Raw genomic sequence first — 17823 nt, 5'->3', positions numbered from 1 at the left:
CAGGTGTACATGTAATGTTTATGTTTCATTCCCAACATAGCCTGTCTAGCATTTGAAATTACAATGTATAGCGCAAGTACCCCAGACGAAGAAAAAAAAAATCAAAATGAACAACAGCAGCAGCAAGGTTTACAAATGTACATGTACATAAATCCGTCTCAAACTAACAAATCAAACACAGTTTTGAAAAACGAACAAAACACCAGAAAGTTGAGCTGTTCTTCTCACAAAATGCAAGTGCACACAGTGCACTATACTGTACATCCATGTAAATGTACACATATGTGTACAACAACTGGTTGATATTCTGGAATACCTGCATATGACTAGCATTGATGACAGATTGCACAGGCAGTTGTAAACCATGAACCAAGGTCGGCAGAGGGTCAACTGTTGTCCTGGAGAATTTCGTGTATGGTATAGGCCACTGGGAAATAAATTAGCATCCCCCACTCCTACCGGTATGTATCCGTGTACACTATGCACATACTACAAGAATATATATCACATGCTCATGGGCACTCCATTTTAGAAACTTTGAAGAGAATTCTGCTTGAGATGCTTGATGGATGATCTGGAATCAGATATGAAACCAAGAAGCCATCCAAAGTGTTGGAAATTACACACTTGACAGAATTTTTCAGGTTTTTTTTTTTCATTTTAGTGGCATATGATGGAAGAAATAAACTGATCTGAGGAAAAGTAGAAGCCTAAGGCCTGTTGAATTCAACCACCAACTTTTTAAAAATTCTTGTCAACAAAGATACAGTACTTGTTAGTATTTTTTTATTTCCAATTATTGTGCTTAGATATCTTGCCCCTGGGAAAAACTTTTCTCAATATTCAACTACACATGTTATGCATGTGTAAATGCCCACTCAGCTCTGTTACATGTAAAAAAAAAAAATAAAAACTTTTCCAGTGTATTTGAAGAGCACATGTGGTGAGTTGCATTTGATTTATCTGTTTACTGGCTGTGCACTGGATGGGAGCGAAGATCATCCCAAGCATGTACCACACAGGACCTGGAATGAAGTGTCACCTCTGGTGACCTAGTGACCTGACCTGACCTCAGTGACCCAACCTGACCCCAACAGCCACCACCATCAAGTCAGACATGAAAGTCTGGGACATCGTCCCACACCTCTCCAAAAATGACTTATTGACGTGATTTACATTTGTTTCAGTTAGGAATAACAAAACTCTACTTCCCAGCCAACTTAGAGCGGGAGCCAGGGGGGGTCAGCCTAGCTGGAAAGTTAACCAATTTTCATGTATGCAGCAATGTTCCACATGCATACCAATGTAAGGAAATGGACGTCTGCCGGGCACACTGTGGTGGGTATGGTCAGGAGGGCCATGAGAAAGGGGCCACAAAATTGAGCTAGATCAGCTGGTGAGTTAACCCAATGAAACCTACTGGAAAATGTTGGGCCCAGTCCCAGGTATCATGAATGGCCACTGCCAGACATTTTCAGTGGTGGAAAGTGCCCGCCAGACATGAAAAACCTGTATAGGAGGGGGCGTGGCCATAACCCCCTCCCATTCCTTTTCGCCGATTAAGTAGCAACGCATCGATATAAAAAAAATGTAAAACCAGTTTGTATATGTGCCCTGACTTTTGTAGAATACAAAATTATGACTTACAAGTAATTTAAGATCTGACTCATTAACTTAAGAGCGGCGCGAATAGCTTGGAGGGGGCGGGGCTACCACCCCTCCAAGCATATTTTCGCTTATATCATTGCAACGCATTCTATTAATTCTGTCAAATTTTCCTGGCATATTTGCCAATGCCCTTTGGCTATTTTGTATCCATTTTTAACAAAATACAGCACACTGTTCTCATCAAATGTCATTGTCAAAAAAAGTAGGTTACCGGTATGTTCAATATGTACAGTACATGTACATTACGTGTGCTGGGTCGGAGCTTATTTAAAAAGGGTACAGATAATGAAATCTTACAAAACGGGTTTTTTTCCCCAGTCCATTTCCCTTGTTTTTGTATGCTTTGACAGACATTTTGACAATGGTTAATATATTCATACATGGAAATACATGTTATTTTCACTCTTTTGTGGGCGTGGCCTAAATATTTAAATCAGGGTGTGAATAATTGCATTCTGAATGAAACGAGGAAAATGTATGATTTTGCTGGCAAAACACAGAGTCAACATTGGTAAATAATTATTATTGTGCATTGTTACTTTTATTTTTAATCATTTTATATAAGTCAACAAAATAAACTGGAGTTATGTTTTGAAATACATGTAGGCACGTATTTTGGTAAATAACTGTGATACTATACTCTGGGGCCTGTGTAGGCCTATATGTACAGTGTTTATAATGTAAATAAATATGTTGATGAAGGGCAAAACCCCAAATTTGGATTTACATCACTCCGATGCAAATTCCATCGCTTCAATAGTTTTGGTGCAGTGCCTGCTGGCAGGGGCCAAGGACCCCCCCCCCCCCCCCCACCTCAAGATTTTTCTAGGTCATCAAAAGTGCCCTTCCACCAAATAAATTGTCTCTCTACATAACTATAGTCAAATTCATGGGGGGACCAACAGAGGTTACTGGCGGGGGCGGAGGACGTATAATGTGCCGTTTGCCGAAGGTCCACGGGCGGATCCAAGAGGATGAGGGGCAATGGGCCCATGCCTCCCCCCACAATAACGAACCCAATTGTGCTTTTAGTGATAATAAAATGCAATAACAAACCCAATTGTATTTTTAGTGATGTCACAAAAAGGTAGCCACTACGTACACCAACATCTTTTCCTAAAACCAAATTGGTAACAGTGGTCAGAAATTGCCTCAGATCTCACCACAGAGCATCTAGAATCCAGTTTATTCCGGGCCCTTAAAGCGGGCCCTAAATCCAACGTGCAGAAATTTTGTGGACCCACTTATTGGGGACCACATTTTTCTGCAAAAAAAAAAATGAGTTTCAGATCAGCCATTGCGGAGGCCGAAGAGCTCTCATTTTCACACCGACTGAAGGTGCCCCATTTTCTGAGCAGTTGCCCCTTTTTGGTGTGCCCCCCCCCCCCCCCCCCCCCCCCCCCCAGTTTGAAAAGCATTCCACCGTCCCTGCCTGCTGGTACCGTACATCATATTCCAACTGGACAAACTTGTTTGTTTCTGCATTCAATAGGGGATGTTGAACATTATGGGGTTCAACAAATACAAAACAAATGGGATGTCTTCCTAAAAAGTCAAAGTAATAACAGAAGAGGGACAATTTTGATGATTGCACGTAAATACACACTTTGGGCGGGACGTCACCACGTTATGGGGAAGTTTCTTTTTAAATTTTTTATGCACATTTTAGGAATGAGATATGTTGACTTCCTGCTGCCCCCCAGTTTTCTGTCCCTACAAATACATCCTAGCAACAAGTGTTTGTCCCCATCACTATGGAACAAGAAAGGTGCATTTGAATGCACCGGGAGCAAAGGAGAAAGTAGGGGCAATGGTACCCAACAAGTCAGTTTATAGAAATTGGACCTGACGAGGAAAACGCTACATGTATTTAGTTAAATATTTCTATCGGAACCGAAGAGAATAGAAAGGAAGAATTGACGTATTAAAGTGGCAGGTGTATTAAATTTGTGTGAGTACACAGCGTTTATAAATACGATATTATTAAAACTCAAAATGGCACTTACAAGAAAAATGTATGGGGCCAGCACACAAAAGAGGGATTATTGGACTTGAGGAGAGATCAACAGGTGAACATCATATAAAGAAGAAATGACTGGCAACGAACAAAAGAAATTTGTTTGGGCGAGGATAAACGAAATGGGTGGGGGTTGAGAGAGATATCAGGCTGGGGGACAAAGAGAGTGGCAAGAAGTGGGATCATAGGAGACTTAAAAATTGGATATTGTTTTCCTCCTGTGCCCCCTCCTTCCCAACCCCCTCCCCTCCATTCTCACCTAAGCATAATACCCTATGTATCTCACCCTCCTTACTCTTTATCTCTCTCATATGTTTCTCCGTCCATCCCTACATGCCCGTGTGTCCCCCATGGCACGTGCTTCTTTATATACATATACCAGTACCACTGTCATTTGTCAGCAAATGTACAAATTTATATCGTTTGAATCAGAGTACATGTACTGCTAACCTGGTCAATAGCCTAATTGTTTCGGGAAACAGACATTTGATGAGAACGGTGGTTTTTTTTATAGAAATGGATACAAAATAGCCAAAAAGCATTGGCAAATATGCCAGGAAAATTTGACAGAATTAATAGAATGCGTTGCAATGATATAAGCGAAAATATGCTTGGAGGGGTGGTAGCCCCGCCCCCTCCAAGCTATTCGCGCTGCTCTTAAGTTAATTAGTCAGATCTTAAATTACTCGTAAGTTATATTTTTGTATTCTACAAGAGTCAGGCACATATACAAACTGGTTTTACAATTTTTTATATCGATGCGTTGCTACTTTATAGGCGAAAAGGAATGGGAGGGGGTTATGGCCACGCCCCCTCCTATACAGGTTTTTCATGTCTGGCGGGCACTTTCCACCACTGAAAATGTCTGGCAGTGGCCATTCATGATACCTGGGACTGGGCCCAACATTTTCCAGTAGGTTTCATTGGGTTAACTCACCAGCTGATCTAGCTCAATTTTGTGGCCCCTTTCTCATGGCCCTCCTGACCATACCCACCACAGTGTGCCCGGCAGACGTCCATTTCCTTACATTGGTATGCATGTGGAACATTGCTGCATACATGAAAATTGGTTAACTTTCCAGCTAGGCTGACCCCCCCTGGCTCCCGGTCTAACTCTACTTCCCAGCCAACAGCAAAAAGGTTTAATGGCATACTGTACCGGTACGCGTACCACTACCAGTGAATTAACACTAACAGCTCATGCCAATTGTGAGAAGAGTGTTAGCTTTGCTAATACTAACGGTCCAATCAAAAACTCTGATGGACTTGCACTGATCAAGATTTGTTTCAAGGGCCCGATGCTCAAACTAGCGATTATTGACTCGCTCTGCAGGGGGAAAAAGTGCAAGCAACCATTAGTAAATTACACACTAGCTTTTTGCAACTGCTTCTAAAGAGCGTGTCAACGCCAGCAAAAACTCATCTTTTAGTTGCTAGGAGAGCCACAGTTGTTGTGTTGTCCACAGAGGAAGGGAGAATATCTAATTGATAATTTTGATAATGGGATTGAACGGATGTTCTCACGGGTTATGCTAAGAAACACGCACTATAACGTGCAGACTTAAGAACATCTACGTATAATGCTAAATGTGAAAGTTCATGTTCAAACCATTGATCTGTCATGCTCACCCACACCTGCATGCTATTTATTAGCCCCAGTTTCTCCAAAATGAAACCTTTCCTTTTCTGCACGCACTGCACTTTACAAAATCCACAAAATGTGGGTCACATCTGACGTACTACAAAAGAAGGGGAACTTCAAGTTGTTTTTACTGAAGCCTTCAAAAATATCATGCAATCTCCAGCCTTCTGAATTTTTTTTAAATCTCTACTTTTTTTTTAGCTTATTGTCCACATACACACTGAGATCTTACCTGGATAAAAATCATTGTTTTTGGATAGTTTGATGACTGTTTTTGTGTCCAGTTGTAGCTTGGCTATGGTCTGTCCCCCTTTCCCGATAATGGAACCTGCCACTGTGCTGGGGATGAGCATTTTCAACATGTATTTGGTGTCGTCACCTGGAAGGGAAATATGTCAAACAAAAGAAAACATTAATAACAGAAAATTCAGGAAGAAAATCAAAATTTATATTATTAGAATGTTTTATCAATTAGTTGAAGTTGTAAATCATCATACCAAAATAAAGACATTTCAATCTTATAATTCAACTTAAAATTAAACATCACATTAATATCACTGAGCTGCAAACCATTTTATTTGTTTGTTTTGTCATTGTTTTCTTTTCAGCAATCTTGCTAAATTTTCCACAATCCTCCTGTACTCTAACAGATTCAATTCACCTCATAAAAAAAATTCATATGAGAATCCCAAGGCAACATTTCACCTTCAGGTCGTGATTAATTTACTCGGGATTTTCTGCCCCGGCACCTTTTAACAAGCACACATCTCGGACACAATGGGATCTCATCTCATCCTCGATTCACGGGTCTCCGGTTTCAAACTGAGACAGCGGAAGGCCAAGCAAGCTGCAAAAGGAAAGGGTCCCGGCCTGATCGATTCACATCAAAAGAGCAGCCTTAGCGCAATGAAAATATCATTAACTCCTGATTTTTTAACGGATGGCCACTGAAGAGAAGACGAAGAGTGGGTGTTGGATGCATTCTTTCAACTATTTCCATCACACTGTATTTCAGTAGTTTGATATGTTGAGACAAAATAGAAAATGTACAATTTTTCAAGTTTTCAATCTTTCAGCCATCTTGGAATGATCACGGCGTTGGGAGGCAAGTTGAAAAGGATCCAAAATTAAAACCATTATATGTTGTTAAAATTTAGACCCTTTAAACTCATAAATTTCCTTGATGAGCATAAATCCTAATGTAACTTGAACTTAACAACACAATTAACGTTTCGAAGACATTTTTTTGCTTGCATGTCAGCACCTAGAAAAACATTATATATATTCAAAGAATTATACAAGAAAAAAACATGTACTATTTTTTAAATGGTTTTATTTCAAGAACATTTTTTCTCTTCAAATTGGACCATACATGTATGTACATGTACATACATGTGAACCAGTATCTACATGTACTGGTAGGTTATCAGCAGATACATATTGTAACCCATACATTTAAATGCACCAGTAGCTTCCAATCCTATATGTTCATGCCATTCCTAAATTATAGCTCCATGGATTCACTAATTATGCCCCCAAAACCATGATTTAGGTTTGTCTCACAACACACACAAATCTCCAGAGGGTGCAACGGGGTCTTCACACCAATGCAATTAAGCATCCCCTTGTCACTTGAGAACCTCCGCGATGATGAAAAGCCTGATTTGGACGGAGAAGAAGAGCGCAAGGAAGATGCCCATCGCCTTGGCACCGGCCGCCGTGGTAACCAAATCCCAGCTGCCTGGGCCGCGTCCCATTGTGGGACTGGCAGCGCTAATGCAAGATTCATTGCGACAACAGCGCGCACACTTCATTTACACAGGAGGGAACACTGTGGATAATTCTGATACATGAGGGGTAGGCAAGCTTTGCCTGTCTGTGTCCTCTCCCATCTCTCGCCGTCTTTAATCGCCGAACGTCGGACAGCTACATATTGCAACACTCCATCAGTTGGGCCCCGAGTTGTGAAATCAGACATGTTTCTAAGCAGCAGGCCTATTTATATGCATGGCCATCTCATCAGCTTGGACAATGATGCACCGGGATGAATAATGAATACTCGTATGCGTTCACCGATAAACGACCACTGATTAAAGGCTGCATTATTTTCTGCTTCAGTGTACAGTCAGATACACAGATTGATGGCCTTTCAAAAGAGGAAGTGTCTTCCAAATTTGTTGCAAGTCTTTTATGTTTTTTTTTTCAATACAGGTTTTCCGCACAATAACAGACTCCGCTAAGCTTGCAAATTTGCATAGCTCAGAGTAGGACCACGAGTAACAGTCAAATTCTAATAAAAGGTTTTTTTTTTCAAGCTGTTCCCTTGCTACACATTGTAAATTTAGTTGTGCCAAGTACATTTAAACATTAGTGTATTTCTGCTAATTCAATGTATACTTTTTTCATCGAACAGGAACGAAAACGATAAAACAGTATACAAATAATGAATGTTTGTGGGTGCAATGGAAAGAATAATTTCATGAGGTGACAGATGAAATGTTCCATTTCACGAGTCGAAGCCGAGTGGAATGGAACATTTCATCTGTCACCGAATGAAATTATTCTTTCTATTGCACGAACGTAAAACATTCATTATTTGTTTTATATAACACCTGAATAAATCCTCGTCATCTGATTGGTTGACTTTAAGTTTTAATAGCCAATTTATTCAGGTTAAAAATTGTTTACAAGTTTGACAAGTTATTATTATTATTATATTATGCAAACTGTTCAACAGGTTGAGAACTATAATATTCAATTTATCTCACCTTAAAACTTTTCCATAAGTTTAGAACTTCAAACAGTTCAATAAGTTCAGAACTTTTATTGCCAATTTAAACACCACAGCGCCACCATCGGCAACATGTGCAGTGACAGTGCAATGGTACTTCTAATCACAGTGCAATAGTACTACCATTGCACTGCGCGTTGCGCGCCACGCGCGCCCCGTGCATTGGTACGAATAATTCAATGACATGTGATCAACGATCCACCAATCAGATGACGGGGATTTATTCAGGTGTTGTATAAACATGTATGTATACATAAACATTGTAAAAAATGTATGTACACGTACATATATGTATGCCAAATATATTTTTCTTTACCTTATTAATCATTGAAAATATGACATCTTAATAAAAAATTTCTTGTAAATGCATGCTGGCGACATAATCACAGCCAGTGTATCAACAAATTTAATCTTTTGGTAATTAACATTATGGTATGGTAAATGTGATTAAGCAGGATAACGCAAAGACAGAAGTACGTGTATTCTTATGGATGAAGACAAATTTTATGACAAGGTGGGTCAATGTTTGGTTTTTGAGGCTTTTGTTTTCAAAAACAATAATATTTACCAATAGAAGAAACAAATCTGCAATTATATCTTTCAAAACTGTACCCAAACCAAAATGAAAATGAATCAATAATCGTAACTCGCAGGCTTTATAATATAAACACTGAAATTACATATACATGTACGGTAATTGCAAGTTCTGTGAGTACACATACACATACACATGTGTCCCTCATACTCATGAGCATTTACATACATTTTTGTATGACATGCACCATAACAAGCATGTTATTGCACATATAATTTGATACACTACCAGAGGCAACTATGTAACACCAATGACTAATGAGACTGTACAAGCCTTGAATACAGAGCAATTATCTTTGCCCAGATGGTACATATGAACAGTGTATGCATGTAGACAAGAATTACAAGTATTTCTGTGTACACAGAGCACCGGGCTAATGCGCATCTTTCACAACCGGGCAAAACGGCCTGGGGGCGGCGTTGCCTCGCGCCTGCCGACATTATTAAGACCCATAACCTTATTAGACTCCTTTTGGTTGCAATATTGAAATTATCCGACGTCGTGCCATATTAAGCACACTCTTGAATTGTATTTGCTACACAGTTGCCAATGTGTCCAGGAGTGTACTTGAATCTTTTTGTGCAGAAATTCAAGTTTCAATTTATGCTACATGTATTAACCCTTCTATGCAAACACACATTCTGTGCAAAGTTGTCCTTTCAGTCAAAATCAATCAAGTGTCTGTTTTTAACAGTTAAGAGCTCCCAGCCTACATAGAGCAGGATTGACTGGCTGTGACTGTATGTAGAACTTTGCTATGCTTTGACTGTACCGGTAGGTGATTGATAAGCCAGCTGTGCCTACCACTTGCCTGATTTTGTCTGTTGACTGAATTTGACTAGTCACAGTGCTTGCTGGAAATATGATCTGAGTGTTGGTGACTAGCCAGTGTAAAAAGCATGGCAGGGGAGCGGATTGATTTTTTTTTTAACTGTCTGTGACTGTTCAGACACCAGGAGGGTTAAGGGAATTCTTTAATGTTAAAAAAACTTAATTGATTTTGACTGCTGTGATGATGTACCTTAATTTGCCAGCGTGAGAGGAAACACACTGTACCGGTATGTGTGTACCGGTAGACGGTACTGTCTACATATGTTATATCATTCCAATATTTTATAAACTATGAGTCTATGAAACATACCTGTATAGTGTATGTAAATTATAATAAACAATCATACATGTATGTGCATGCATGTAGATGTTGTGGCATCATCATGGCATGTCCACATTTTTTTGTAATTGATGCGAGCTTCCTGTTTAATTATATATCTTCAGTTTTGTGACTTTCAATTTCAGTAACGAAACAGCTCTCTTAAGTTTAACAATTCGTTTTCCTTTCATCCATGATTGTGTATACTATCTAGCTTGCTTGGTTCTGTTTCCATGGCCCATGTAAGTTTAGTCAAGTCTATTAGAGATATGTACAAATGTAGACCTTACATGTATGTACCTAAGTCTACAATGCACATTTTCCTGTACACCTTCCACTGTATATTTCATTTTCAATATGCAGTCAATGTGAAAAGCCACTCAACACAATGACCCACTGACCCCAAAGCCACACAAGAGAGTCAGTGTTTGCTATGGATTCGCCACACAATAGATGCCGACGGCCCCCACTGGCACAGCACACAACAAGTCCTGAAAGGCCCTCCACCCTCCAAAAAAAAAAAGCTGTTAATCCGTTGATTTTGACACTGACTGTGAAGGCATCATGTCAATGCTGGGCATAAAAAGCCATTCACCTTGCTGCTGTTTTTAGGCTGGGCAGGCCACAGCAGACAATTTGAGTAGTAAATATAACAGAAAATGACTTCATGTTGAGACATAACAACCAGGTACACATATTCAGGGTTTGAAAGTGCAATGGACCACTGAACCGAGTCCAGTGGTGTGAAGTCCTGGTATAGTGCTTGCTTACTACATTTTGACCAAATTAAATTAGTGAGCCAGTTTTGTGGTGTTTCACATTACTGAACACTATATTTGACAATTACTTCACTACAATTCCCATATTATGAGCCAGTCAAATGTACTACATGTACATATACATGCAAACTTAATAAATAAATACATGTACATGTATGTATGCAAACTTAATGTATAAATAACATGTAATGTTCATCCTGACATCCTCATTCAATTTTTTATGTTTCCCATTTATACCTATTGTACAGTACATGACTTCACTTTTTCAATAAACATCCTTTTCAATTCCAACTGCAAACTGCTTCTAGTTTTTTTTTCAGACTGAAACTTGAAAGAAAAAGAAATTCTGAATGAGTAAAATTGTTGAGGTCCTGTCGGCCCAAAGTCTCATTACCCGACATTTGAACCCAATGTATTGATTCCCCCAGCCCAGCCTGTCTCACCAAGGTCATCATAAGAGATTCATTTAACCGGAATGATTTCCAATAGGAATTCATTCAAAATTAACAAATCAGTAAACAGCAGCTACAATCCTGCAAACCACAAAAGTCAATGTCATCTCATAATAATTACATCATCCTTGACAAACAGTTCGCCTGATCGCATCAATAAATTTTAATTCAATTTACAAGCCCAGGTTGTAACTTGTTTGCTCCAAAGCCAACCCTTGTCTTATTAAGAACCACTAATTAAGTGCAAAATGTTCTAAGTGTGTACTTCCTTTATAAAATACACAGTTCCTTTTTCTCAACCGAATGTGAACATTCTTCAAAGGCAAAATGTAAGGAAATATTAATTGTGCACCACATTCCTGTGATTTATCCTGCTGGCAAATTAACAATACACTGTACAGTATCCGTACATGTACAATGTATGCCAAAATTTATTTTTACAAAAAATTTATCATACATGTCCCATTTTTTCCACAAAAAATAATTAAAAATCTCAATAGGCCTACCCCATTTTTGTCAACTTCTGATGATTTACAATAAACAATGTACAGTTAACAATGTATGAAAACAAAGATGCACTGTATGACCAAATTATTGGCCATAATTTTAAATCACAGAAATGCTTAGGCCAAAAAAATAATATATTTCTGCTTCCGGTTTCCCTACCTACCCTATTTCCTGACAGCCCCTACCCCAATTTTTTAATGGGAAAAATGAGTAAAAAACATCTAAAGCATCATCATCAATTTCAACCTTTTACCCTTGACTATACGCAGACGCCTCCATATGATCCTACACACACAAAAATTGCCCCCCCCCAAAAAAAAAACCTACGTACCGTACCTACCCTATTTTCGAATGCCATGTAATCGGAAGCAGAACTATTTTTTTTTTGGCCTAACCATTACCTCATATTGTTACCTTCCTCCTCATATTAAAGATTTATAAATAAACACATTTGAACAGTGTTCATGTACATGTCATCTTCCTCTTACTCAATGATACAGCAAAGAATAATGAAATACATACATGTACATTCAGGTCATGCCGTGTGTTGACAATCCCCATAAAACATGATTTAATTATATTCCCAGTATGTGTACTAATACATCATTGATACACGCTCAATGTAACACTATTCCAATGGCTGCACAACGTACCCAACAAACACAGTATACATGCATTCAATGGCTACATACAGTGATCACCAGTTCCCCTTGTGCGTGTGATTAAATTAATGGACAAAAATACTAATTGCGGAATATTATTGAAAGGCAGCCTGTCCTTGGCTAGCGAGACTCAGATCCGAGTCAATTTCATTAGGACCGAACTCGTGGTCCGGCAACAAGCACGGAGCACTGAAAATCCTGGCCAGGGAACACGGTTAATGCCATAATGAGGATTACGTGAAGGACTCGGGGCCCGGGTAGACAACTTGTCTCACCAGATATGGAGGATGATCCAATTGCCTGGTCTACATGATGTTAATAAAAGCCTAGCCTACGGTATTGTATGTACTACTCGCGGGCATAGTAAACTGTGACGAAAACACTGCCACAATGCTCACTTTCGAAATTTAAAAATTTTCATCAGAGGCACATGTACATGTACATGTAACATACTTATCTTTTATTCCTTCTTATTATTGGTGGCAATGTATGTACATGTACTTCAAAGTTTTTGAAATCCTTTTTCCTTTTTGGAATCCTGAGATAGTAGTTTTTGCACTAAAAACCTCAAAGGAAAATCTGGATTTTTAAATTTTTTACCGATATGAAACTAATTTCAACTGGTATTTCCAAAAAAAAAAAAAAAAAAAAAAAAATGGGGCCGCATGTTTTCTCTGTAAAAGCACCTTTTTTCTAATTTCATTTTATATCAACAGTTCAAGCGGGCAGCAAGGTCAAGACAAGGACCATCTGAGGCAATGGTATCCTAGACCTCAGACAACATACATCTGAGGCAATGGTGTCCTAGACCTCAGACTATCATTATGATCCTAGACCTTGGTGAAACTCGAGCCAGTCTTGGCCATGAAATTTTAATGACAATTTCACGCTGTCATAATTCTTCCAGAATCAGTTGTACTCACTGCCTTTGACATTCTCAGTGTGAGAAAATAAACTCAACGTTTTTTTTCTTCAATAAATACAGTTAAGGCCATATGACTGAGTGAATCATTCACTGTGTACAATGTTTCTATGTATTTGTAAAATTGTATGCATACAAATTAAATATTACCTTAGTTATAGCCCATGGGTGGCTGAAAATGGTATTGAATTTACTGATGTCAATGATGTACAGTCTAAACACAGTACATTTACTTGCATTGGTATTTGGTACTACATTTAAATTTATACTGTACACGTTACAAAGTTGATCTGAACTGCTTGCTAGTAAATGGTTAACAGAAATACATACTGTCTTACAATATATTCCTGCATGGGTTGGGGGGGGGGGGCATCATAAAGTTCAAATAGTACAAGCTAAAAAAGGAACAGGAAGAAAATGAAAGTTAATTAATTTCATTTTTTGGGGGGGGGGGGGGGGGACTGAGCATTGTTTACAGCAAGGAGAGCTGTTTATTTGTACTGGCGGAGCCTAGGGCACCGCTGGACAGAAACATTGCACTCTACTGGAAAATAGTGGGCAGGAAAAACATCGTTAATCAAGGAAGTTTACTTGGGCTGTCAGTAAGTCGCATAAACACTGATGCTGTATATCATATCAGCAGAATCAAAAGATTTAATAGGCTGCATATTTACATGGTGAAGTTGAGGAAATTTAGAATGAGCAGGCAGACAATAATGAGTTTCCATTACACACGGGATATTTTGCCTGGCTGGTTCAGCCATTAAGCTGAAATTCTTTGGAAAGGCTGGGCTAGTAGCTAAAGCACATACATAAAGTGCAAAGTTTTGAAGTTTACTGACGACTGTATGGATGCATTACATTAATTTAGTGTACTTCTTTAAAGAAATGGCTGCCATACTGGACTTCTTTTCATCATTACTTAAATTTCACTTGGGGGGGGGGGAATCTGTGAGTTATCTTTGGGAAAACGAAGGATGTTAATATCACCATGAAATTCGATTATAATTTTTTTTATGTTACTGAAATATCTGAATTTACTTTGAAAATTGGCAAGTTTCTACACTCCTTCTCGTCATTCCTTCCCCCTTTTTTTTGGGGGGGGGGGGGGAATAGATGTAAGATACATGTATCTTAGGAAAAACAAGGGATGTTATCACAGTTAAATTCCCTTCCAGAGGCAAGGGAGACCTAGACAAAACAAAAACATTGTGGAGAGTCCAAACATAGCTCCATGGTCCAAGCATGGAGCTATGGTCAAGTGATGACTTCAATGCATGCACATCTCTGCTGGATACTACAATTGGACTATACGGTAGATGCTTTAATAAGCAACAGGCTTCCAGTCCTTAGTAGAACCAGTGTGCACATTTTCCTGAAAATCAAACTCGACTCTCACTTTCAACAATCAAATCCAACAACCAATGGGAGCTTGAGATGTTGGTAGCAAATAAAACTCATCTATGGGTGCTCAATTTGATCAAAGGGTGATATCATGTACACATTTCATAAAGACAGTCAATTAACTACTGAGATTTAGAGAAAATTTATACTGAGTGAATTATTGGGAAAAATACTCCATTTGAAAATTCTGAGTTGCTACATTTAAAACACAGTTATCTATCTCTAGTTTTACAGCACTACAATGCACATTTTCATAACATATGCTGTTGACGAAAACCCCAAGAGTAAATATTTGTGTGTGTGCAGAACAGAATCCTTGATGACAAACTACACTAACCTAAACATTTCCCCATTTCTTCCACAGCCACTCCAAGGCAAACATGTCCTGCCCCACAACAAAATTCTGAATAAATAATGCCAGGGGGGTCTGATCCCCTTCTAATGTTTATTGCTCTGCTGGTAGGCTGGTCATGTTCATTGTGATGCAAAACGGTCAGCAAGCACAGAGACTAGCAGAGGGCTTATACTGCAAACAGATGATTTGCATAGGAGTAAACACTGCCCAAGATTGTGCCTATGATCAGCAGGATCATTATCTCAGCGTGTTGTACATTACACCATGCATGTATACATGCATACACATGTACAATGTGAACTGGGGGTAATTGGTATGTTGGGTGTTATTATAATCATGCACAAAACCTACCCTCACAAATTTACAACCTATACATGTACATGATGTGTATGTAAATGCATCTGTAGTTGCCCAGGTACCGGTACTACTGGATGACTAACTGTACACACTAAAACGTCTCCATATTCAGGCTCAATGTTAGACAAAATGCATGTTAGAATCACGATGGCTTACCGGTACATGTTGAGAAAATACAGTACATGTGTACCAATACCATGCACGATTATTTTACTGAAGGAAAATTGTCGAGAGCAATTTATTTCCTATTTTCCATGTATTTTAAGACAAATACATCGTACACAGAGCTAAGTAAACGCGAATCGTTGTTTTCCTGCATGCCTCAACTACAATACACAATGCATCAATTACAAGTTAACAAAGAATTCAGCCTGGTTTGGGGTTTCAGTGGGACCCAGGTAACTGTAGATTTCAGGGTGAAACCTGCACTCTACCAATGGTGGTCTTACTAGTCCGATTTAGGGATTGAGCAAATTGTTCTTTTGTACATTCTGAGTACAAGGTAGATGAATGCAGGACAAGCCTGTTGATCACTCCCCATTGTAGTGCAACATGTAATCTGCATGTTGGTAACCGGTCAACTTTCCTCTGCATTCTTGTTCAATTGTAAGTCAACTTCTAGCCTCTTTTATTGTACTGAATCCTCCTTAACATAACGGCCTGGATAAACCCCATTCAGGAATATTGAATTTATCGACTGGCAACAACTTGTAGCATTACGGGCGGTCGGGCAAGGCAACTTAGCAGTAGATTTGCGTTACTGGTTAATAGTCTATTGTGGGGAAAATGTCTGCAGTGAATGCTGCGTGTTCAGTCATCAATAATTTCCGTACTTGCTCAATGTCCCGTTATTGATTTATAATGTGAAGCGCTACAACGGCTTGATGACTGCAATGTAAAAATACCCGAGTACGTACATGGAGTGTATGGCATTATCTGCGGCTTAAATTTGAAGTTTGTTGATCTTGCAGTCAATGTGAAGTAAAGCAGAGACAATCCTTGACAGAAATTGCCTTTAGAATCTACTTGGATTGATTATTGGCTGTAACTTCTGTGAAATCCTAAAGAATAGATGTAGAAATGCCGGCTTCTATATTTGGTAATTTTATGTGGTTATCTAGTCCTTAACTCATTTCTTGTTGAGTGTTAATTATTAATTGCATCTGAAAAGTACTCAAAAGAAGTTTTGAAGTTTTTTATATTCGTGGTATAAATATGGTAAATTATGTCCAAAAAATATAGTAATGCACTCCCGACCATATTTTTTTTCATTAAAAAACCTCAATGATCACAAATGATGGTCAGCCATTGGAAATAAGTTAATAAACAATAAATAAGTTAACAATAACAAAAGGTGCTGCAGATTGCTTGTAACAATCTATTCTTAATTGAAATCTTTAAATTTATGAGTGCCTCATTACAAGCCACGTTCACGGGTATATGTTTCAATACACAATCTTTATTTGTGACACGTCCAAGACATAGGCCTAACCAATACATTTTTACAAAGCTGTATCTGAGTTTTGACATTCATTTAAATTAAAAACAATTAAATTTAAACGCTGTCATGGTAGTAACATTACATATCAATATTCACTTCAATTACATTTTTAGGCCTAATTTTATTTTTATGCTAATTTTTGGCAATTACTCCTAATTTTTTCTCAATTCGGTTCCATGTCAACTGTTACAAGGCCTAGTTAGTGTTAATTTGTTGCTGGTGAAATTTAGCTTTTTATTTTACTGACATGGCTGACTGCAGAATGTGATTGTTTACACTAACTAAATAGGCCATAATTATGATGGTTGAACAGGTACTGCATGCCAAAATGAGTAAATACACTACAATTCAGCCATGGCAGCTGGCTAGTGACTTGATCAACTTACCATTCCCGGTATTTGTGCGTTTAACCGCACCACTTTCCACTTCCCCTTCCAGTGGTCTTTTCCTAGAATCCATCGAGTCTCCGTTCAGTCCCATGTCGATGATGGGCTGGCCTACCACGCTGTGCATGGGGTGCATGGGCCCTAAACTCCCCGTGGTATGGGGTCCCACAAACTCGGCTGTCGCCATTATCTAGTACTAATCAACGCCGTGTTGTCCGCCGTGCGTTGTGCGAAGTTTCCCCTGCCAACAACCCGTTGCGCTTGCCGCGAGTGCAACGTCCGTTCACCTACACCTTCGTGAAATCGTCACTTCGGACCTGCTTAACTCGCTGAATTTCAATTTCTCTCCCCTGTCGCTATTCCCTTGGAAAGCCACGGCACAGGGTCCTGACATTCGGATGGGTCTCCTAGGATGTCCAACTTGGCACTCCGGAGGCAGTCAGGGGAAGTAAAGGTGTGAAATCTGGCTCTTTTCTGTTGGCTTTTTTTTTGCAGTCGACTCGCATCCCGCACACGTTCACAAAACTAATGCGCCGTAAATATACACACGTACAAAACCTGTACAACAAGTTGCCGCCGCACGTATGCAGTATGCATTATGCACACGCAGTTTATCATTGACGAATGAGGGCGGA

General features: G+C 39.1%; 1 protein-coding gene across 1 annotated transcript in view; it reads right to left on the bottom strand.

Moving 5' to 3' along the window:
* LOC119741861 (RNA-binding protein Nova-1-like) overlaps nucleotides 1-17807 on the bottom strand; it is a 62907-nt gene extending 45100 nt beyond the window's left edge. Inside the window, exons 1-2 of the mRNA XM_038217782.1 lie at nucleotides 17189-17807; nucleotides 5560-5706 (exon numbers count right to left, since the gene is read on the bottom strand). Coding sequence (XP_038073710.1) covers nucleotides 5560-5706; nucleotides 17189-17375 — 334 coding nt within the window. The 5' untranslated portion in view covers nucleotides 17376-17807. The remainder of the gene's footprint in view (nucleotides 1-5559; nucleotides 5707-17188) is intronic.
* Between the last annotated feature and the right edge of the window lie 16 nt (nucleotides 17808-17823).

The sequence above is a fragment of the Patiria miniata genome, unplaced genomic scaffold (genome assembly GCF_015706575.1).
Source record: "Patiria miniata isolate m_02_andy unplaced genomic scaffold, ASM1570657v1 HiC_scaffold_5, whole genome shotgun sequence".
In the NCBI taxonomy this organism is placed as follows: domain Eukaryota; kingdom Metazoa; phylum Echinodermata; class Asteroidea; order Valvatida; family Asterinidae; genus Patiria; species Patiria miniata.
Note: the sequence above shows the minus strand (reverse complement) of the source record. Positions and strands in the feature narration are given on the sequence as shown.